Below are 24,118 nucleotides of genomic sequence, written 5' to 3'. Positions count from 1 at the left end.
CAAAGGCACCTACAAAGGCTTCCATACAGCCTGTAGCATTGTTCTGCCGAGGAGACTATAGCTCATAAAAGCATTACCCATTATCCCCACACAATACCCTTTCCAGCACCTACTTAAGACCTCAAACCACTACTGTATGTGGCTACTCTGCTTGCCAGTTTGCATTTTGTCACTCTCTGATCCCATGGACTTCTAAGTATACAGCCGTGCCCAGATTATCTCGCTTGTGGCCCCAGGGCAGGCATTTCCTATGTGGGGCCCACCTCACTGTCATGGTCACCGATCGGCTTTGCACACTGTGCAACATGCCTAAATCCAGATTAACCCAAAGCTATCAGACATACGTGAAAATGTGTGTATGACAGCACAAATTTGCAATTGAATCCCCCCCCCCCCCTTAAGTATATGTACTTCATTATGTCAGTTAATTGAGGGTCACTCCAGTATATCACGGGAGTGGCTTCACTGTAGCAGCAGTGTACCTTGCCTGGCTGATCCCGCCCCTAGCTGGGGAGAAAGCTGGTGCACAGGCTTGCAGCGGAGCCCATCGCAGTCGACTGTTGGAGCAGCCCACCCCTCTGCAGTATGCATGTTCGCCAGGGAATGCGCGAAGCGCTCACGTCCCAGCAGTGTACTTCACCGGCCGGAGACCATCTACTAAAGAGTCGAGGATAATACAATTGGATGTGGCAGGCGGACCGGAGGCGGAAAGCCCGGAGTGACTGGAGGAATACAGTATTACCGCAGGAATACAGGCTGCCGCTCTCCTCTGAACGTGGACAATCATGCATGTGCTCTTCTGGGGCTTGGGGTTCCTACTATTCCCTGATTTCTTGAGCGTAGTCGCATCTACGGGGAAATTGCTTTTGAATTCAAGCACAGGTAAAGTATGCCGCTCTGACAACCCCTGTTATTTTCTAACACTGAGTGCAGAGAATGAATGAGTTTTTGAACTCAGCCAAGCACATGACTTGCGGCGCTTTCTGGAGAACTGAAGTTCACCCGAGTGCCTGTCATTTTGCTCGCAATGCTGTAAAACCAGAAGAAAAAAAAATTAAAAAAAGAAGAAAAAAAAGAAAAAAGAATACAATTGATATGTTAACCATGATCCATCTATTAACACATCTGGCCTTCTATGATTTGTACTTATCCTTAATTGCATTGCTATTCCTCTGCCTCCCCACCCCCCCACACCTCCCCACAACCCCGCACCCCCACAACAGTAAAACAGGAGATCGGCGCTTATGAGATTGTAAACACCGGTGCGAGTGAGTGAAGCCGGGACAAGTTTCCAACCAGTGTGCACTTTAAGAGGAAGAGACGAAGTTTGGACGAGAGCACCGGGAATACGACGGATAACTGGGCCTCGCCGAATACCCACTACAGGATATCTGCTTTCGGACAGCATTATCACCTCAACCTCACGCTGGATTCGGGATTTATCGCACCTCTCTACACTGTGACAGTACTCGGAGTGCCCCGAGGAGACAACGGGACGGAGTTTGCAACAGATGGGGAGGAGGAGGAGGAGGAGGAGGAGGACACGGAGTTAAGGCACTGCTTCTATAAAGGACTCGTAAATGCACAAGCAGAACACGCCGCGGTCATCAGTTTGTGCTCCGGACTGGTGAGTTTTTACGCACGGTTAGATTCGTCGTGCATGTGGTGATGGCTTCACGGCCGGGATGTTTTTTTACATTCCCACTGTGGGTATTTAGAGGCAACTATTGCCTGTATACAAGACTTATGAAGCCCGCCTCGCCGTTGCCTCAAAAAAAACCTGAGCAGCCATGTATGTGTGTTATTGCGATTTAATAAACACGTCTGTATTTGGGAGAGCGTTCAAAATGGTTCACATCCCAGTCACGACGAACACGTTGTGTGGATGTTTGTGTCACAATGAAATGCAGTCGGAAAAAAAAACTGATTTAAAACTCATTCAGAAGGAACAACAACTTTGAGAATGCATGATTTGTTAAGCTCATATTTATAGTTGTTTATTTGCGGGGCACTTCCAGACACCAAACACATCTCGTAATAGCGACACAACTGTGCTGACTGGGCAGGATTCCCAAGTCCATTGCATATAGTCAAGTTTAATGAACACTCGACTCCATATCGTCCATGTCCGTTTCTGGTCTCCCGGTTGTCGGTGACGTCTTTACGCACGCTCGTCGAGCGGGAGTACGGGTGGTACCGACGTCATCATAAAGTGGTCCCCTCTCCCAGGCATGCGTTTTGGAGTGGAGCAAAAGTGCACGGATATGACTGAAGAAGAGGTCAATTTCCTCCCAAATGACACATCCAATGAACAAAATGCTCTGAATGCTCTGAGCTTTAGGGAGTTGAGTTGACATTTATGGAGCCTGTTTTGATATTTATTTAAGATCCCGGAGGGGACATTTGTCTAAAAACAGGCAATACTGCTGATGGCCATCCTTTCTGTCCATCCCCAAAATAATGTGTTAGCTGTTTTCTTGCAGGGAAACAATGCAGGCAAACATCGGGTCACTCAAAGTGCACGTCCTAGTGTAGTAAAGGAAAAAAGGAAGCTTCTCCTTGTCCACCCTGCTACATATGTTTGCACAAGCGGGAGATTGTAATGGTTTTCTAAATAATTGTTGTCATACTTCCTTATCAGAAGTTACAAATATAACTAAATAAAACTTGCATCAGCGGGCTTGCTGCTTCTCCGCAGCCAGTTACCAAAGAGCAAAATGTGCTTGGGTCGGCAAGTACCTTATCTGGAACATCATAGACCTCCAAGTGAGCAGTCACACTAATTGTCCATGTGAAATACATATAACAAGGCGTTCAGCAAGTTTGCCAAGAACATATAATCTCACTGTTTTCCTGATAGGCATCACGGGTCTCACTATTATGCATTTTCTCCTGCTTTGAGATCATTCTTACATGCGTGCAAATTCACTTATTTCACCTTTTTATGAAAGCCCTTGAGTCTCTGCATTGCTTATTTCTCAAATAAATAGTACATGAGCCACATTCCACTGTTGCTTGCCAATACATGTTTTGTAAGTGAAACATACATTGCATTAAAGTTAAATGGCGGCTCACTGATTTGCAAAAATATCTTTGAAGTACATATTCCCCATGGTCCTGTCTGTAGATTCAGCAATTTCTCCCCCCACCCCCATGTTTGCAAATGTTGTTGCTGTGAGAGAATAAACACTTACAGAAAATGGATGGATTGAGACTAACCGGGATGCATTTCTTTCTGCCATCCAGCTTGGCACTTTCAGGTCTCCAGAAGGGGAGTATTTTGTGGAGCCCCTTCACAGCTATCAAGGAGAACACTATGAAGAGGAACACACAAAACCTCATATTGTATACAGGAAGCGTGCATCCAAGAAACAGACATCTGAGGAGAACTCTGCTTGTGACACGTCAGGTATGGTGTATTACATGACTGCCGTTCATGCATGCAATTCACAAACAACTCAACTTTAATGCCTCTAGTCTACGCATTAGCTTGCAAACACAAACGCATGTAATGCAGAGCTACTGTATGTGAAACTTGTGTTTCGGTTGAGGTGGCCAATCAGCTGACCTAAATATCTCCTCCAGCCGGTGTCCCTTCTTTAGTTAACCAGCACCAACTGCTTCTGAGCATGGTCCTCCTGAGGGCTATATGTAAAACATTGTGTGTGGTTGGTTCACACGCTTGCGAGTGTTTTCCACAGGATACGCTTCGATTGCAAGTAGAACTTGCCATTTATTATGTCTGCATGTGCATGCATCATGTGACCTTTTAAATCGGTTCCCACAGATGTAAGCAGACATAATCATGGTGTTGCCCACAAAGCCTCTGTCAGTTGTAACAGGAACGGATGAGGTAACAGCAACTGAGATTATTGAGCTCTTACACATGTAGCCGATCTGGTTAAAACGAGGGAAAACTGGTTATCGAGTTAGATTTTCAAAGGCAAAGATTAAACAGAAGAATTATTATAATATTGCTCTTTAGCTTTAAAATCCTTTTAAAAAAACAAAAAAAAACAATGATAATGCTATCTATTGTGATTTGACAATGAAATATCACGATGCCATTTGGAGATTTTCTCATGAGTAGGCTACACATGTATGTGTATGATGGAGTTTAAATGGAAGTACGATGTGAATCTGTGCCGGCTGACATATCGTGTCTTAGCCTACAGCTGCAGCACAGTTGTGAGCGAGCTCTCCGACTTTCACACAGGAAAAAAATCATTTGGAAGTTCACCCTTGTATCATTCTATCTCAGTTTACTGGCTGCACTTCCTGTTGACTCTTGTACTTCCTCTTCCTCTTTGATAAGAGAGTTGGGTCGACCCGCTGCCTTGAACATGCAGTGTAAGTTGTAGAGTCATGCCACTTTGAAACTGTCAAATGATCGAAACTAAAATAAATCTGGAGACATTTACTCTCCGTGCTGCATGGACATCTTTCTGCAGATGTTTGGTTTCACTGTTTGTGTAAATGTGTGTGTGTGTGTTGTGGTGCTTTGTGTTTTGTGTGCGCTTCTCCTTTGGTCTATTCTTTAATACAATATTTGTGATATATATATAGAGAGAGACTGGAGGAACATACAATTGACAAAGAGCTGTTTTATTCATAAATCATGTATGCTGGAAGCAGATCTGATATGACGTGGTCCAGCTGGCTGTTATTTAGGTGCTGGTGCATTGCTGGTGGTCCAGAAAGGGTGATGTGCATGTGAGCAGTTGTGTTGATTAAGATCAGAATGAATCCCCCTCAGTGTTCAGAGGTTTTCGCTGCCCAGTTGTTGAACTGCCTTCTTTTGGTGTTTGCGCTGCAGTATGTGCTCCATATTTTTATGGCTGGGTGCCAGGTTTACCTAGTCTGAACTCTCTGCCCTCCTCGCTCCCCTCTTCTGAAAAGAGGAGGGAGAGAAGGAGAAGAAGAAAAAAAAAAGGCATTCCAGGCAGTGTTCATTTGTCAACCCACTCGTTGAGCAACAATAAACAAAAGAGAGAAAGAGGCAGCAACATATGTGAACAATACCCACTTCCAGACAGCAAACGTACCTCGTTGTTCTCCACCTTTTAAAGACATAAACCGCCACTTCGGCCTCACCGTAAACACATGGATTCATAACTTGTCTGTTTTTTTTATCCCTCCATCTTTCTATATTCACACATGCTGCGTTCCTCCCGGCTTCTCTCTCTAGGACACAAACACAGATATAAGAGACACAAGCTTAAGAAAAGGCCGGTGGCTGAGCTGACCACCGTCTCCAATGCAGCCCCTGTGGTCACCGCTGGCATATTCAATGACTTGGAGTCACTGAGTGCCGGCGTGGCCGGCGACACTTTGCTCAGATCGGAGAGCGGCAGTGCCGGCGCCAGACCGTCAAACGATAGCAGCGGTGACTCGGGACCTCACAGGAGATCAAAGCGCTTCCTCTCCTACCCGCGCTTCGTTGAAGTCATGCTGGTGGCCGACAGCAAGATGGTGGAGCATCACGGCGGCAACCTGCAGCACTACATACTCACATTAATGTCCATAGTAAGTCCCGCTACACCTTCATGGCTGCGAGGAGAGAGCTTGGTGGAGGTGTTCGGCAGGGACACAAGGGTTGTTTGTGTGTCTGTGCACGATGCACACCTATGGCCAGAAAGAAGCTACACGTGTGCATATCTGTGCACTAAATGTATGTACCTGTTCTGCCGTGCGGCACGTCAGTCAGTCGGCCTTTGGAGGAGGGTGGTGGGAGGGCAAAGGGCAGCCTGGGGCAGGGGTAAACACCACTTTCAAACGGTCAGGGGGAAGAGAGGGCAGCTTGAGGTAGAGCCTGCCTGACAGCTCTGATGAATGTTAAAAATAAGCTCAGGTATGTCACATAGGCCGCATATTCTCGGCCACTTCAAATACGGGCGTCCGGGGCCGGCAGTCCTCGGGGGGAGGCTGAGTTGACCTATATTCTGTTGTTGGCAAAGCTGGCCTCCTCCACGGGGGCTCAGGCCATTATCAACTTGATCTTGCAATCAACCAAATTTCCCAGTACTTGCTTGAAACTACAGGAGGGCGGCCCATGATAGAGTTACCAGTAAATGAACTCTGTCACATTTCACCTGGTTTAAGTTCATGACAATATTGTAACAGTATTAATCCAAATATTAAACGTGATTGTATCTTGAACATGTTTTTTATCGACGGGATTGAGATCATGTTTTGTTTCCTTTATTCAGGTATCTTCCATCTACAAGGACCCCAGCATTGGCAATCTGATTAACATTGTGATTGTAAAGTTAGTCATAATAAACAATGAGCTGGTAAGGGCGCTGAATTTGCATTCATCTCCATACTTACACACGTGCAAAAACATGTGGCGTTCTACTTCTCAAAGATATGATGCCTCTGATTATTTGTCTTTCTATGTTCTCAGGATGGTCCGGTCATTTCATTCAATGCACAGACCACTTTAAAGAACTTCTGCATTTGGCAGCAGAGCCAGAACCTTCTGGATGACAGCCACCATTCCCATCACGACACTGCCATCCTGATCACCAGGTGCAGGAACAACGTCAAGTTATCACATTTTTTTTAAAACAGATTTTTAGGACTTTTAAACTTTGTAAATCAGCTGCATCAAAGCCGTAGATCAATTGGGTCCCAGAGGCCTGATGAATACAACTGCTGTTTAACAATGTGATGTGATGAGGAAGACCCTATCAAGGTTGGGGAATTGTTCGTCTTTTGCACTGTGACATTGACATTGACCTTGACCCCACCGTCTGTGTCTTCACCACAGGCAGGACATATGCAGAGCAAGGGACAAGTGTGACACCTTAGGTAAGTTTAATGTGCTGATATAGGCTCACAGCCACAAACTCATTTCTACTGTACTTCACGGTGCTGATGGTGGCATGATCACGATGGCTGAAAAACTGAAAACTGAAGTCTGTCTTGTTTCTCAGGACTTGCGGAGTTGGGCACGGTGTGTGATCCGTACAGGAGCTGCAGTATCAGCGAGGACAACGGGCTCAGCACTGCGTTCACCATCGCCCATGAACTTGGCCATGTGTAAGCGCAGCACGTTTCCACTGATCGTTTACCTCGAGTACTGTCATCCATCTGAGTTAGTGAAATGTTTGGCTTCAGGAAAACACTGGTAGAACTGCAAAAGTCCTTCTAGGAATCCACACATGCATGCCTTACCAGCAGATGAGGATCAAGGAAACACAGCGTCGGTTTCTGATCATATGTCCTAATTTGTCTGCTTTTCCTTCTGACAGGAGAGAGAAAAAAGTCTGTAAATTGGATTCTCAGAATTTAATTCAAACCTGCCCTTCAGCGAACTGTTGTCCAACGTCCTGAGTCAGCCAGATCCGACGGGGTTGGGGTGGGTGGGGTGGGGGGGGGGGTGGCGGGGGGGTGGGGGAGGTTAGCCTTCTAGAGTGGAGGCTGTTACGGCCCTCATCATCTCTAACAAATGCTACTTCTAACCACTAAACAAAAGGTGGGATTGTTGAATTTCACGTTTATCCGTGTCAAGCGGTGACAACATGCTTGTCGACCGCTGAGCCCCAGAGCTCAGTGTCATTTGGTACCTGTCAGGTGGGGAGCTGAGTCGTTCGAGGGGGGGGGGGGGGGGGGGAGGGGGGGGGCTGTGGGCAGTTTGGTGCTGTACCTGTTCACCACATCTCATGTGTTCTCCCTGCAGGAGCTCGATTGCCAAAACAAATACAAAATACATACGCTCTGTATTGTTTTCAGCTGCTGCCGTGAATAGGTTTCCCAATGCCAATATCCCGGCAACACTGTGCAAACAAATGAAAAACACAACAACAAAAAAAAACCTTCCTTTTGGTTTTGCAAAACACTAACAGATGAAGACTCCCATTAAACTGGCTTTTGCAGCTTTTCTCTCAGCCCAACTGTGGTCTTAAGGAGCTGTGCATCTGCGTGACGTAAACTGTAACATTTCTCGTTAACGTGTAATAATTTATGTGCTTCTGTTTTCTCTCCGCTAGGTTCAACATGCCTCACGACGACAGTAACAAGTGTAAGGAAGATGGCGTTAAGATTCAGCAGCATGTGATGGCTCCCACACTTAACTACAACACAAACCCTTGGATGTGGTCCAAGTGTAGCAGGAAGTACATCACAGAGTTCCTTGAGTATGTCATACTCTTTTCTTCACAATTGTTCCAAACATGCACGGGGATTAGATCATGTAGATGTTGATTTTGAGTCTGAACTACACTTACTACCTGAAATCCAATAAGATATGAAAAGAAATGTTTGTGTTTTTTAATTATTTGTTATGTTAAAGCTCTGACTAAACACCCTTTAAAGATACTGTATTTATCAACGGTATTGCAGAGATATCACAACATTCTTTCCTGAAACATACAAACACACACACACACACACACACACACACACACACACACACACACACACATTCACACAAACACACATTCACACAAACAAACACAGAGTGCAATGAATGCATGCTGTATGGAGTCACACAACAGTCACATTTTTAGACTTAAATGCAAATAAATCATAATATTTCAGGGTCGTTGCAGCCTTTAGTCTCCTCTCTTCCAAAGGCCCCTTAGCTGTCTGACAACGACCAGGGAACTCCTACTGTAGGAACGAGTAAATGGGATTATATCTGGCAACTAGCCAGAATCCCTTTTCACACCCCTAGCTATTCAAAGTTAACCATGCATCCCTAACTCTTGAGATCCCAACCACTTCCTACATATAGTACTGAATATGAAAAGAAACCTGTCAAGATACTGAGCAAGCTGTGTGTACAGTAGGGGTTCTATATATACAGTATATATATATATATATATATATATATATATATATATATATATATGTACAAAGTACACTGAGTGTGTTTTCTGTCTGGTTGTGTCTCTTGTTTTCCCCTTTTTTTCTTTGAAGTCATTTTATTTTTATTTCTTAATAGCACAGGATATGGTGAGTGCTTACTCGACGAGCCCGTGTCTCGGCCGTACGGTCTCTCGCAGCAGCTGCCCGGACGGATATACACTGTCAACAAACAGTGCGAATTGATATTTGGGCAGGGAACGCAGGTGTGCCCTTATATGGTGAGTCGAGTCAGCGTGCAAATATAAACTGTCATGTCGCACGTGTGGTGTCTCTTGAGAGAAGCCTCTTGTGTTAGGACCGTGTGCTGCAGAGGCTCTCAGCTCAACTGGAATCATTTAATGTTGGATTCCACAGCATGCCGATTGTTCTTTCTGAGACGCAAGCAAACAAAACCACGTTTTATTCACATAAACGACGCAATGTCTCACCACCTATACATTCTGTTAATAACTCCTTAAAACATGGATACGACGAGAGGTGAAATCAGGCTTGAATCTTCACATCGAACCATCCAGATACTGAATATCTGTCTGGTTGAAATGCAGAAATGTCTCCAGAATAGTTGTGACGCCCTTAAGCGTTGTAGAAACGCTTTCTGGTCTGACAGTAAAGTCTCGTAAGCCACTCTCAGTGATAAAAAACTGTGTGTGTGTGTGTGTGTGTGCGCGCGTGTGTGTTTCAGACCCAGTGTCGGAGGTTGTGGTGCACCAGTCCAGAGGGCGCCCAGCGGGGCTGCAGGACACAGCACATGCCGTGGGCAGACGGCACTGACTGCTCTCCTGGAAAGGTGAGTGTCGTGTGGAAATGAAGACGAAGCAAAAGTTTGGGGATGAATGACGGGATTATATTATGCTTTAATACACGTGTGGTTTTGTCTCATGACGTGACAATCCTCACGGCCTTTTCCACTGACAAATCACTGACAAATGGTTCACGGGCCTTTTTACTTCTGAGTGCAAGAATGACAAAAGAAAACAAGTTCTCAAACATTTGGGAAAAAACAAGTACTTTTGTACCATTGACACATGTTAACGCTAGTAGTTGAACATGGCTGGCATGTAAGTGGGTGGCGTGAAGTTGTAAATGATGGACTGTCTTAGTGCAGCTTTTAATTAGGACTTTCTCACCAACCAGGGCTTCCTGCCACTAAGGCTGAGAGAACATGAAAGCGACATGAAGTCCAAAGACGCTCAGACACACACACACACACACACACACACACACACACACACACACACACCAACCATACACCAACCTCTCATCCCATGCCATGCAGGACACCAGACTAAACACTTAAGATGGAGTCTGTTTGTTGAACAGTGTAAGATTATCCTCTTGTTATGAGCTAAGATGTATTTATTGACTGTGTGTGTGCCGTTTTCTTGTCTTCTGTCCAGCCGGACCCTGCCGTGAAATCTCTTTTTCAGTTCTTATTCTCTCCATTTGCTTTACTGTATAATTTCTCCCAGATTAGCATCAAAGCACGGGATGACATTTCATGCGCTCACTCCGTCTGTTCCTCTCTCCTTTTTTTGACTCTTTCTCCTTCGTGCTCTTATTCTTCTTTCACCCCGTCGACCTCCATCTCTCTCCCTGCTTCTATTCTCGCTCGCTCCGTTCATCTGACTTTCTTTCTCTCCCGTTTCTCCCTCGTTGCAGCACTGCAAACACGGCCTGTGTATCGCGAAAGAGCCCGAAGCCACGCCCATGGATGGGGCGTGGGGAGTCTGGAGCCCTTTTGGTACCTGTTCGCGGACATGTGGCGGGGGCATCAAGATCGCCGCGCGCGAATGCAACCGACCCATGTGAGCAGTCCTTTTCTTTGTAGTCACGCATGCCCAGTGGACCATGTCTCCATCTTAGCTGCCAAAGCCAGTGTTCCATAGGTCAAGCCTCTTCAAGGGAATTATTTTCATAGCTTGTGTTCACCAAGAAAGGCCGATCTCACACGGTTGTTTGGGATTCGGCCGTGATGAGAATGAGTTTGAACCTGACGACAATGCCAATAATACACTGCAGGTATGCGATGGTGAGCAACAGGTTGAAAAGAAGAACAGAAGAACCTTTGAATCTGTGGGGGAAAAAAACTGCTTACGAAAGGCATGAATTTAAAATGTTTACGAAATTAAAGCACAAATTGGTCCATTCACTTCCTCAATTTCTTCCTCCAGGCCCAGGAATGGAGGAATGTATTGCGTGGGTCGCCGAATGAAGTTTCGTTCCTGTAACTCTGAGCCCTGCTCCAAGCAGAAGAAGGACTTCAGGGAGGAGCAATGTGCTGCTTTCGACGGCAGGCACTTCAACATCAACGGTCTACCTCCCAATGTCCGCTGGGTGCCCAAGTACAGCGGAAGTGAGGATACATTGTTTTTCTGTCACCTGCATCCTGCTTGCTCCTTTTGCCAACTCTGTTTTGCACAATAGACATAATGTGTGTTTGACGTTGACATATATATTAAGTGTTTCTCTCTGTCTGTCAGTTCTGATGAAGGACAGGTGTAAGTTGTTCTGCAGGGTGGCAGGCAGCACAGCCTACTATCAGCTCAGGGACCGGGTCATTGATGGCACACCGTGCGGACCCGATACCAATGACATCTGTGTCCAGGGCCTGTGCAGGGTGAGGTCCCTTTACTCTCAGCCGCATGGTTCAAATACACATCAACAGCTAACACGACTGATGGTCACCATTCTTGTACATTATTTAGTGGATATCATTCCTTCCACATCTTCACAGCAAATTCTTTAAAAAAAAAAAAACATCTCAATCCTTTGCCAGACCGCTGTGTTTATTGCGAGTTGTCTTTGAACACTTGATTGCTAACAAACCACACGCATCAATATGCTTTTGGGAAGAAGCAGAGGGATGCTGTGTGTGCGCGCTCTCAACCACACACAGTGTTTGGTTATATTGTGGTTCAGTTAGTTGCCTTCCTGGCTTCGGCAAGTGGATTTTGATGATATGGAACTCAAGCTAAGCTCTTCATCCTTTATAGATCTTGTTAAAACCAATGACAAGCAGAGCTCATGCCATTTCTAGTGCGGTGTCTGAAAGGAAATCTATTACAGATGGGAGTCAGCAATATTGCTATAACTGACTACACTCATGTGTAACTCATTAAATGGTCACTGGGTTTGAATTGTTGTTTCATGATTAGTATTTCATCAAGAAATTTAGAAACAATGGCCAAGTAGAAAGCTGTGTGTCAGACATGTTCATATTACAGTGTTGAACCTTTGCCAGAAAATTGTTTCATAATACTGTTTGCAGACCCTTCTCCTCGTTCTCGCCTTTTATCCTCCATCTGATCTTCTCTCCTGCCTTTCAACATTCTCTTTTCATATTTCATATATCCCTCCCTTCTTCCTTTTCCTTTTCACCGAGCAGCAAGCGGGCTGTGACCATGTGTTGAACTCTAAAGCCAGGAGGGACAAGTGTGGCGTGTGCGGCGGTGACAACTCTTCCTGCAAAACTGTGGCAGGCACCTTCAACATCGTCCACTATGGTGAGCTATAGCCTCTTTTATTACACCATCATTTCACCTTCAGCAAATATAACAGACCGTTGTTATATTGTTTTCACATATTTTTACATGTCCTTAGTTCTCAGAATAAATAGCACCGAGAGTGCTCACTTGTTAGCACAGGCACAGACATAGAGTGCAGTAATGATCTAAACATAATACTTATGCTATTTTCAGGCTATAATGAAGTGGTGCGAATACCCAGCGGTGCTACAAATATAGATGTGCGTCAGCACAGTTACTCAGGGAAACCAGAGGATGACAACTACCTCGGTAAGACATCCAACGTTTTGTTTCTGCCTGCCTGTCTATGTGAATGATTGTAAAGTCATGTACTGCAAACCCATGGAGTGGGCATATCGTGTGCATGCTAACACGTTAATGAGCCACAACTAGCTTTCTAGCAAGGTCAGTTGGTTTTGTTTGTATTTTCTGTGTGTGTGTGTGTGTGTGTGTGTGTGTATTTTCTCTGCTTCTCTCTGTACCAATCGTCTGTGTGTCAGGATGTGGCTGCTTTGTCTGCTATTAGCGCAAGTCTTGTTGGCAAGAGCATGCTAATACTTGAGCTCCGATTGCCCTCTGGCTACCATTCTATCAAGGTCAATTAAGGTGTGTGTGTGTGTATATGTCAGTGCATATCACAGTTTTCTTTTATTCTGTGTGTGTGTGTGTGTGTGTGTGTGTGTGTGTGTGTGTGGGTGTATTTATATGTATTTGTGTATGGGCACAGTCATTAAGGGGCCCAAAGTGGGGGTGATTTTGCCGGAATGAGGGCCGCTCTCCACAGTCATATTAATGTAATGTGTGAAATGGCGAGGAAAGTAAAGGCAGGAAATTAGCTCCATAATCGCATTAGGGTGACGGAGTGCAGTAGACTGGCTTGTGAACAGAACAGGATGCCCCTGGATGGGACTTCTCCAGGAACAGAGGATTATATTACTGCTGCCTACTGCATGTGCCTTACTGTAAATTGTAAATGGAAACACTTGCCACGGTGTTGCTATTGCTTTCTTTACTTTAGCTCGTTAGTGTCATAAGGACAATCATTTTTCACAAAACATTTCACATGTGTTCATTTTTTTTCCTGCAGTTGTTGTGCCAATTATGCAAAGATAATTCGATTGTGCGTCAAATACTGCTCCGTCTGGCTCTCTGTCACGGTGGCATCAAGCGCAGTAAGTGTTTCTCTCTCTCTCTCTCTCTCTCTGCAGCCACTTCAAACAGCCGGGGAGAGTTCCTGCTTAACGGAGAGTTTGTGGTCAGCATGTTCAAAAGGGAAATCAAAGTAGGAAATATCGTCATTGAGTACAGTGGCTCTGACCATGTCATTGAGAGGATCAACTGCACTGACCGCATCGAGGAGGAGATCATTGTCCAGGTGAATTGTCCTCCTCCTTGGTATGCCAATGCAGGAGATGCAGAGCGAGACTGATTCAGAAGCAGTAAACGTTATGCAAATATATTTTGAATGCAGGAACTTAAGTACAGACTTGACCTCCTAAAGTATTACTTGTACTTTGGAAGATGTGGACAATCTATGATGTTTGATATGACAATAATACATATTATATATATATATATATATATAAAATACTTACTGTATTGTAATGCATATCACATCGCCTGCATTCTCCTCAGGTGCTGTCTGTGGGAAACCTTTACAACCCAGATGTCAGGTACTCCTTTAACATCCCCATAGAAGACAAACCTCAGCAGTTCTTCTGGGATGCCTATGGTCCCTGGCAGGAATGCAGCCGCCTTTGCCAAGGTGAGGGGGCGGCACAGTGAGATGATGGGAGTGGTCAAAGATAAATGATGTGGTGAGAGTAATGATGAGATGCAACAAAGAGGGGAGACGTGGGAACCACCGAGCCAGAGGCATAGGAGAGGTAGAGATCGTCTGGCTAAACTTGAAAGCTTCATGCTAGACATATAGGTTTGGATCAAGTGGATAAAGTTTGACCTCGTAGTATGCTGTGTCAGATTACCTTCTTCGACACGACCCTGGATGTGTCGGAGTATGTAGGCGTGCAGAGGCGGATCGCAGGTAAACTCGAAAACCTGTTATGTGTTATGACTCAAACACGTAGTCTGAGAATTTCTTTGCCCACTTTTTGACACTGCCTTGCTTGAACAACCAACAGTAAATTCCAAAGAGAAACCAATGAGTTCACACAGCTGGATAAACGGCTAACATGTAGTGCCCACGGCACCTTTTTTAATTTACCGATTTATACGGCTTTCCTGGCAGTCTGCGGCACACAAAAGCTCTCATAGCACCGAGCTGCAAAACCTGGTAACATGAGGTACTGATAGAGAATCTATTTCCTGCAGCCACATGAGGTTTAAATCTCTCTCCACTGCACAGTTGGTGCTCTTTGATTCAGTGCAGCGATGTCAACACGAGAGCTACGGTGAAGCACATTGCTGCTGGTAGTCATTGCGATTCCCATGATGATCTGTATCGTGCTTGAGTGGGCTGGTGCGTCAACTCAGGCGACCACATGCAGGATCATACAGAAGCTGAGGTCTGGCAGTGGAGACTCATTTGAGGAAGTTATGAAGCCCAGAGATTGCTACTCTAGTCATTACGTTTTGTATATTCCTTTGTGTGTCTTTCTCATCAAAGAACAACATGCAAAGGGAGCAAAATAAGTTTATTGAAAAGCCTAAATATAGAAAACAAAAATAATAAATTTTCTTCAACAAACAACTGTTATGAGTGCAGCATTTCAATGTTTGCTTGGTGCATTTCAGTGTTGATGGTGAATGTAGGCCATTGAAGCCATTGAATACTTTCCATCCTATACTTTCAAAATAAAAGCCCAACGGAATTTAGCATTTTAAAAAAGAGGCAACTCAACCAAACAGTTTTCAAATAGCCACGGACGACAAAAAAGACTCACTCAATGGTCACTTTGCAGTACTTGGTTGTCTTTAAATTCCAGTTTATCTTCGGGATCCTGAAGAAAGTCTCCAGCACCTCAGTCGACCTGAGGAGTAAAACTCGAATACGTAGTTAGTAACGCACGCTGGCTCTCCAAACAAAAACTCCCTCCACACTAACATTCATTGCAGCAGAATGATTCACTTTCTGTTGGCATCAGAGTGCAATTTGAGCAAAGGCACCACCAGTCGGTGTTTTCGCTCTGCAGCCCGGCCTCTGGAGGGTCCCTGCCTGACATCATTTAAGCGGCATCTAGAGCTCTCATGTATTGCCTAAACCGACAACATCCACCATCAACACTGATTGGACATCCACACACAAAAAGTGACATATTTCTCTTTTATTATAAGAGAAACTTTATACATTTTGAAGGTACCAGCTGTCCAAACGTGCTGTCATTATTTCTTCATAGGAGAGCGCAAACGTAAGATTCTCTGCAGCAGAGAGTCAGACAGGGTGGTGGTGTCGGACCAGAGGTGTCACGGTACAGCCAGACCTGCTGTCATCACTGAGCCCTGTAACACTGAATGTGAACTCAGGTTTGTATTACCCACCAGCCTTTATGAACCATTAGATCATTCTTTTGTCACTTTGTCCTTTACAAATACGGGTTGTCTCTCTCACCCTTGATGCAGGTGGCATGTGGCTCGAACGAGTGAGTGCACGGCTCGGTGCGGCCTGGGATATCGTACCCTGGACATATACTGTGCCAAAATCAGCCGCGAGGACGGTAAAACCCAGAAGGTTGACGACCGCTACTGTAGCGGTCAGCGCAAACCTGATGACAAAGAAGGTTGCCACGGAGACTGTAACCCCGGTGGCTGGGAGTACTCTCCTTGGTCAGAGGTGAGATTGTTTGGAGGAAGTGTGGGGTGTGTGTGTGTGTGTGTGTGTGAGCATAATCCAGATGTTTTATCACGGGTTGTGTGTCTGTTTTTGCGCACTGCAGTGCTCCAAGAGCTGTGGGGGGGGCACCCGCCGTCGAGGGGCAGTGTGTCGAAAGGCAGCCGAGGCCGGCGGCGACGACAGCAAATGCAGTCAGAGGGACAAGATGACCGTCCAACCCTGCAATGATTTCCTCTGTCCACAATGGAAGACTGGCGACTGGTCTGAGGTCAGTTCAGCTCTCATTGTCTTCCCTTTGCCCTGAGAGACAGACCAGTCCGATACGTACTGGTCACATATAGTAGATGGAGGCGATGGTAGCATTTATACACTTAAAGGCAGGATTGGTTTTCTTCAAAAAGGTTTTTCGATATTTTTGTTGAAATGTGTATTATAGCCTGACTGCAATCAATAAATCAAATGCTCTGACAAAATAAAGTAAAATAATCGGTATGTGTGGCTGAGGCTGGACTATAGCAGACTTGTCTCATCCGAGTGTGATGGCTGGACGTATTCTACGCAGATCTTGGCATTTGTGAGTTTTCTGTCAAGACATATAGTTTCAGAAGTCTTGTGCATATACATTTGTCATGAGTAAAGATGTCAAGCTGGATTTAGTGGTTATAAAGAGAAACAGTATAAATACTGTAGTTTTGAGCCAGCAGTGATCTGGGTCAAATGTAAATTCCCAGTGAGGATTGTGCATGCCTCAGCTTCTGGAGAGTTACCTCCCTCCTTCCACCATAGTGAGTGTTGGGAAATCACTGATTGCAGGGTGAGATTGTACTTAACTGCTGTACAGTTTACACATTGTAGAGCAAGGAGCTTGCAAAGCCTTGGGTTGCATTCCAGGAATATTTCAGATCTCCCATGTGGTGCTAACAAATACAAACACCTACACTGTACTGTTTACATATGCACTGTACGCACACATAAATAGACACTCTGGCACTGTCTTTCGGTCCCTTCCGACTGCTATTTGTTTCGTAGTCTGCATATGCGGCTTTCCACACAACCGACTGATCTTCCTCTGCCATGCACTAAGTTCCAGCGAAATGGTAACAACCACAGTCCATGTTATTAAAGTGCCTCAACATCTATCTCTACAACTTGACCTGTTCTTCCTTTCAGTGCCTTGTGACATGCGGGAAAGGCTACAAGCACCGTCAGACGTGGTGCCATTTTGGTGAGGACCGCTTAGACGACCGCTTCTGTGGCTCGTCTAAGCCCGAGTCGGTCCAGATGTGCCAGCAGCAGGAGTGTGCCTCCTGGCAGGTCGGCCCTTGGGGACAGGTGAGTGTTAACAGGGGTGTTACTGTAGTTTGTTCAAGGTTGTCAAAAGAATGTGTCATTTGTGATCAACAGAATATTTGCGAGGAAAGATGCTCTGTGCTAATGCAGGCGTACGTACAACTGATGGACAGATCCAGGGCTCTACCTATACCTTCCTATATACCATAGATGTATGATTGGAATGTGCACTGTACGTAGTTTCAATAGAAAAATCACGTGTTCTTGTCTAAGATTGGCCCACTGACCTCAATGAAATAAAATAATCTGAATGTGGTGCATCTGTGCTCGATCCGTGTTTCCCTGATCCGCAGTTCACATATAGGTAATAATAGAAGTGTAATCAGTTGATGAAAAGCAGCACAGAGGCAGAGGTTTACTTTTACTGTTGCTTCTCCGCTTTAGTTCTCCCCAGATGTAAACCAAGGGGAAGACATGGATAAACTAATCCATCTTATAGCACTGTGCCCTTTCTCTCGCCTGTTTACACATCCTGCCAATATAAATATACAAAAGCTACGGTTGGTGTGGGTTGGCGCGCACTTCTACAAAAGCATTGCATAGGGTTATGCATACAGTATATAGTGTGTGTTCGCAGGCTCAGTCTCATTTGTGTGTGTGCACAGGGAGCTGAACACCCAAAAATGTGAGATATTTGAGTGCCCCCCATCAGAGGATGTGCGCACGTTAAGGTATATTTGAAGCTGTTTAATGGAGCGTTGGCAAATGGTAGTTGAAGGTGCCGCCACACAAGTTTGACCCTGTTACATTGGAGGCAGTGAGGCGGAAGAGAGAGTGGGGCAGTAGCCTATTGGACTTGGCTACAGTGGAAAAAAGACAAGTGCAATGTATATGAGCAAAGGTTCCTCATGCATTTCATCGTTGAAACTCTTATATGGTTGAAACTTGGATCTCAGGATGTTTGTCAGGGAAGTGGAGGGCTGAATGAAGTATTTTTTTTTGCTTAGCCTGGGTTTACAGTCCTTTTTTTATTTGTTTGTGTGTGGGAGTGCTTTACCTCAGTTGAACTGTCAGATCTTTGCTTGGCTTCCTCGTCTATTTCTCCGTTTTCTGTTTGGCTCACTGCTGCTAATGTTTCCCCACCACTCGGTTGTTTTTTTTCCCCTCTTTGAACCCAGTGCACTACCTCGTGTGGGCCAGGCTACCAGATGCGAGCGGTGAAGTGTGTAGTTGGCTCTTATGGCGCTGTCATGGATGACACTGAATGTAACGCTGCCACCCGGCCCACTGACACCCAGGTAAGGAGGCCATTATCTTCCCTCTTTCCTTGCATCTTTTCTCCCTCTCTTACATCTTTCTTTGACTTCCCTTCATCGCTTCCTCGCCGTGCGAGCGACAGTTGTTCCACTGATTCGTGCTGCGAGGAGAGGAGAAGAGGGAGCATGCACACTCAAAACACACACAGACAAACACACACATTTCATTTCCACCTGGTCTCAATAAAGCTATGTTGTCTGATCTAGTCTAGAGGCAAAGGCAGAGGGGGAGGTTATACAGGCCTCACTATCCCCAAAAAGAGACACACAACTCTCAGACAAAATCCCCAAATGTTTTAGGATAGTGTTATTCTTCAGAATACTCTCATCTTCATTATTGAAGTGACATTTTATAAATGTGTAAAAGTAAGTTTGAATCTTGCCCTCACTTTAAAACATCTATCTAACTACAGACTTATATAAGTCATAATTCACAGACAAATGTTATGTGTGATTGAATGAATCTGCTTCATATCACTAATATTTAAAGCAGGCTATTTGAAAAAATGATGCCACTCAACCAACTAGCATCGCATGCAGAGAAAGTGCTCAGGTTTACACGTGGAATTGTTTTTGTGTCGTCTAAATTTGCTTGTGCATCTGTTTAAGTGCTCCGCACGCACAAAAAGACACAGGACCACCAAATAAACCTATTTTGAGCTGATTTAGAGTTTTGTTTGGTCAGCGTGGGGCGTAAACCCGTTTCAGAGGGCTGAGCATGCAGGCTCAGTGTGAGGCCCCCACTGTAGTCGCAGTGGCTCTTAATTCCGGTGCCTGGGCCGACAGAGCCAGTGACCCTGAAGCAGTCGCCCAAACTCGTTGTGATTCTAACCAGCCAGCCATGAAGTGGGCCACCAAGCAGGGCTTAGAAAAAGAGGTGCAGATAGATGGAGGGAGCTCTGAGGACAAGGAGGAGAGAGGTGGAGGCATGTGATGCTTTACGCCATGCGTCCACTTGGATTGGATAAAGGCTGGTATAAAATAGTAAAAGCCCTGTAATACTCACACATGCACGCAAACTAACTCCACATCATATTTGATCAATTTATAAAGGTACATTGTGAGTCAGACAGGAAGTGTGCGTAAAGCTACTAAAAGCGCTGCCATGAGGACTGTCTGCCTACATCAGGAGGCCCTGTGTGGAATGTGGAGTCTATGCAACCTGACTAAGGCCCTCATTCCTAGAGACTTGGGGTCAGAGGGCATGGGGGAGGGTGGGCTCGGGGGGGGGGGAGGAGAGGAAAGGGCGGAAGGTGAGGGACAAGGGGGTGGATTAGGGGTGGAGTTTACAACCACGCCAGCATGGGCATTGGAGCCCTGAATACCACTCCACTATGACCTGTTATGACAGGGATCAGGGCTTTATGCTGAGTGGCTTACTGCCACAATCCATAGTTTTAACTGACGGGGCGGACCCTGTTAATGTTGTTTTGGTAAGGTGAGAGGAAAGGGTTGATGGGAAACACTACTACTCTCCAACGTAGAGCTGAAGGAAGACTGTTCATTTATTGGTGACTGTTCCATCCCATGTCAGAGGAGCTATCTCTGATATTCATGGTATTTTGTGGTCAGGGACAGATGTTGTTACAGTATGTTCATTTTGTTAATCACTGCATGAATGGGTGTATGTGTCCTCCCTTCCACAGGACTGTGAACTGGCCCAGTGTCCCAGCAGCCACCCTGTTCCTCCAGGGACTAAAGTCCCTTCCCACCAGGGCCACAAAACCCAGTGGAGGTTTGGTTCTTGGACCCAGGTTGGTGGTTCTACCAAATCTTCAAAGTCTTTCTTTTTGTTGGCTTCCAGCTTCTTAAACCGCTCTCCTCTCCACAACAGTGTAGCGCCAGCTGTGGCAAAGGGACGCGCATGCGCTACGTGAGTTGTCGTGAAAACCAGGGTGGCGTGGCGGAGGAGTCGGCGTGCGCCCACCTACCAAAACCCCCTGCCAGAGAAGTGTGCTCAGTAGTGTTCTGTGGACAGTGGAAAGTGCTGGAATGGACAGCGGTAAGAAAACCACCTGTCATCATTGATTCAGTTGTATCTGACCCAGTTATACAGTATCTCAAAAATAAAATATTAAGTTGCTGCACCTAAATACACATAAGCTAACCCAATGTTTTAGAGGACAGTCTCAAATAAGTGGGCGTTTGGATTTGGTTTTTCTGTTAAATTACTAAGCATTTCTTTTCAGATCTGCATATTGTTATACTGACAGACAGCACTGTTGATTAGCCTCAATCCGTCAACATCGCCATGTAGATTTTTCAATCTACATTGTTTATCACCCACACGGACAATCAGCGTCTGCAAACGCGATGTAGATTGTTTGTGTGAACAAAGATGTGGCGACAGGGCGACAGCTGGAAGGCAAGTGTGCGTCGAGGCCCGGAGGATAAGCCTCGAGAAGAAGTGTGGGTGAGAGAGAGTGAGAGAATTTGATTGAGGCAAACGTTTCTGGAGCTGGGAGATCCAAGGGGCTGCAACGAGGGGATCCTGTCTTGTTTACAGATGTTTCTCATCAGAGTTACAGAGTGATGCAGTAGAGCCAGACTGCAGGTCTGGTCACCATACACACACACCCACAAATGTACTACCAAGCCAAAGACACTCAATGACCCCCCCCCACCAAAAGGGAATAGTTCATCCCCTGGCCAAAACAAATATTTCAGAGTCCTATCCCAGCAACATTCACACTAGATGTACTAACCCGAAGCAAAATAGCCTTATTTGTCCTGCAGTGATAGAACACTCCAATATGCCAGTTTTGTTATTGTTCTTAGGGCCTACAGTATATTATCCAACATCTTTATTTAGTATCACATCGTATGCATTGACTTACTCTACGTAAAGCCTTCTTACAGTATCTAAAATCATGTGAAATCCATAACATTGTGTCAGAGCAGTATAAACCTCTGGACAGTGTAATCCCCGGCAAGGTTTTAAAGTAGACAGCTATTACATAAGTATAATAGATCACTTTATGCGAAACAGAACGTAGACTGTGCAAGGGAGGAGCGGAGTGAGACGCCATTAGTGCTTGGCTGAAGATCTGCCTCGGCTTATTTCCCTTAAAAGAAACACATGTGGGTGTGCTTGGGTCTTTTAAGGAGACACTGCATCGTCTGCCAGTGCCAGAGCTGTGTCCATTTGTAGGCCATCTTTCACTGGAAGGAGAGCCATGTCGGCATCCTTGACCCAAAAGTCAAACTTTCAGTGTGCGTGGGACCTTGGCAAGAACAAGCCTTGTTTTATTTAAGGCCCAGCTGAAGAAAGCAGCGATTCCACGTCACTTTGGTGGCCTCTGTATGTAGCTAACGATGCAGTTCTGCTGGCCGCTTCTGGTGTTTACCTTCAGTTTAGGTCTGTGTACTGTTTGGTGCCCCCTCGGGCTGCTCGGTCCTGGGCCTTGCTTGTCTCACTGTCTGTAGTTACTTCAAATGTGTGTTTGTATGTCTGTATTTGTTTGCATCTAGGTACAAATGCATTTAAACCCTGGACCGATCTCTTTATTCACTCTATGTGTGGGTGTGTGTGTGTGTGTGTGTTTTTAGTGCTCAGTTTCCTGCGGCCAGGGAAAGACGACACGGCAGGTACTGTGCGTCAACTTCAGTGACCAAGAAGTGAATACGAGTGAGTGTGACCCAGACGATCGTCCTTCCACAGAGCAGGCCTGTGCTATGTCTCAATGCCCGTCCCGCTCCAGCGAATCCCGACCTTTCCCGTCCTCGCCGAATGGCAGCGCCAGGAACAACCTGCCCCGCAGCCAATCCCACCAATGGCGGACTGGACCCTGGGGCGCGGTGAGGCATCTTACACACGGCGGCATTGCATCACAGTGGTCAACAGACCGATTCTCTGGGCGGCGACCTCTAAAATGTTGTGCTTAATCTTGTTCAACCCAACCCTCAGCTAAAACAATACAAGTCGAGAGAAGTGGGAACATGAGCAATATAGATACCACTTTCACGTCTGTGCAGTAGATATGATGCTGCAGGTAACTGATGAAACAAATAAGAGATAATATTGACGATAACATTAATTAGTGAGCTTTAGAGGTCTTTATCAGAGGATTTTTTTTCTTACCTTTGGACATAGCCATGCTTGCTGTTTCCCGTTTTTTGTGCTAAGCTAAGCTAGCCTGCTTCCATACAGACATGAGAGTGGAATATATCTTCACTTGGCTCACATAAGGAAGGTCAAGTGTAGTAAGGTGTCATACCTACATGTGTTCTCATGTGTTTTCTGTGTTCCTTGTGTTGGGATGGTTAAATCCCAAATGCTAATTGTTAAATCCAGCAATCATCATTATGCAAAGTAACCTAGTGGTAATAGCTGTCATCCTCCCTACATGTTTCACTGATACCAAACAGAAATCTACATACGAACTCAGCGTAATAGTTACGTAACATAGCTTCAATCCTGGCTGAACCCCAAACTGCTCCAGTAGCTGTGCCCCTGGTGCATGAATGAGGGTGAATTCTGAGTCCTGATGGGCTGGTGGCACCTTGAAGAGTGGCCCTCAGCCATGTGTGTGTCCGTTTATCATTGGCAATTTCTAATAACAGTTTGTGAACTAGTTATTTGCTCCCTACCATGCGTTTTGTAACCTCAGGCAGACTTTGACAAAAGCTCATGACGTGATGGTCGGTTCTTCAGGCCCTGCTCTCTTTTTATGACAAGGCCTTCGCCACTGTGACGGAACACCAAAGAGACATTATTTTTGACGTGTCGGTGGGCTATTTCTGGTGACCCTTTCTGCCTCTGTCCTGAGTATAAAGCAGCAGACACATGCAGTCATCTGACATGAGATGTATCGAAGGTCTTTTCTTAATTGTTGTGAGCGTGAGGGCTTTGTGTACCCTTTGCAGCTGGGTGTTTTACCCGTGTGTTTCTATGTCATAGTGTCTTAAAGAAATGTAAAACAATGTATTTATTTACACCTATTTCTCCACTCTCTGTCCAACAGTGCTCCAGCACATGTGCAGGAGGTTTCCAGCGGCGTGTGGTAGTGTGCCAGGATGAGAACGGCTACCCTGCCAACAGCTGTGAGGATCGCAGCCGGCCCAATGAGCAACGGTCCTGTGAGTCGGGGCCGTGCCCACAATGGATCTATGGCGACTGGGGAGAGGTAAGACAGACAGCACTTCACTGGTGATTGCATCAGATTACCAAGTCTCCTTGGCAGATACTGGTTTAGCTTAGCGAGGGATGCTCATCTGTGATTGAATGGATGCTATGACTAGGTTTTGAAAATGCATTAGAACTCACATTTCCCATGACAAGACAGATCTATTTCCACATGAAAAAAAATGGCCCTGGTTTTTTT

The 24,118-nt window shown here is 45.6% G+C and overlaps 1 protein-coding gene across 1 annotated transcript in view; it reads left to right on the top strand.

Moving 5' to 3' along the window:
• The first annotated feature begins 785 nt into the window (after nt 1-785).
• LOC117730784 (A disintegrin and metalloproteinase with thrombospondin motifs 9-like) overlaps nt 786-24,118 on the top strand; it is a 38,544-nt gene continuing 15,211 nt past the window's right edge. The window contains 27 exon segments of the mRNA XM_034532770.1: nt 786-882; nt 1,224-1,627; nt 3,247-3,409; nt 5,189-5,526; nt 6,210-6,293; nt 6,407-6,531; nt 6,773-6,813; nt 6,939-7,044; nt 7,995-8,141; nt 8,951-9,092; nt 9,557-9,661; nt 10,534-10,679; nt 11,046-11,227; nt 11,355-11,491; nt 12,260-12,377; nt 12,573-12,668; nt 13,607-13,773; nt 14,034-14,163; nt 15,755-15,881; nt 15,978-16,188; nt 16,292-16,456; nt 17,359-17,520; nt 18,657-18,776; nt 20,441-20,548; nt 20,629-20,796; nt 22,344-22,592; nt 23,759-23,920. Of these exon segments, the coding sequence (XP_034388661.1) occupies nt 786-882; nt 1,224-1,627; nt 3,247-3,409; nt 5,189-5,526; nt 6,210-6,293; nt 6,407-6,531; nt 6,773-6,813; nt 6,939-7,044; nt 7,995-8,141; nt 8,951-9,092; nt 9,557-9,661; nt 10,534-10,679; nt 11,046-11,227; nt 11,355-11,491; nt 12,260-12,377; nt 12,573-12,668; nt 13,607-13,773; nt 14,034-14,163; nt 15,755-15,881; nt 15,978-16,188; nt 16,292-16,456; nt 17,359-17,520; nt 18,657-18,776; nt 20,441-20,548; nt 20,629-20,796; nt 22,344-22,592; nt 23,759-23,920 (4,200 nt within the window).

Source organism: Cyclopterus lumpus, chromosome 5 (genome assembly GCF_009769545.1).
Source record: "Cyclopterus lumpus isolate fCycLum1 chromosome 5, fCycLum1.pri, whole genome shotgun sequence".
NCBI classification, from domain to species: Eukaryota; Metazoa; Chordata; class Actinopteri; order Perciformes; family Cyclopteridae; genus Cyclopterus; species Cyclopterus lumpus.
Note: the sequence above shows the minus strand (reverse complement) of the source record. Positions and strands in the feature narration are given on the sequence as shown.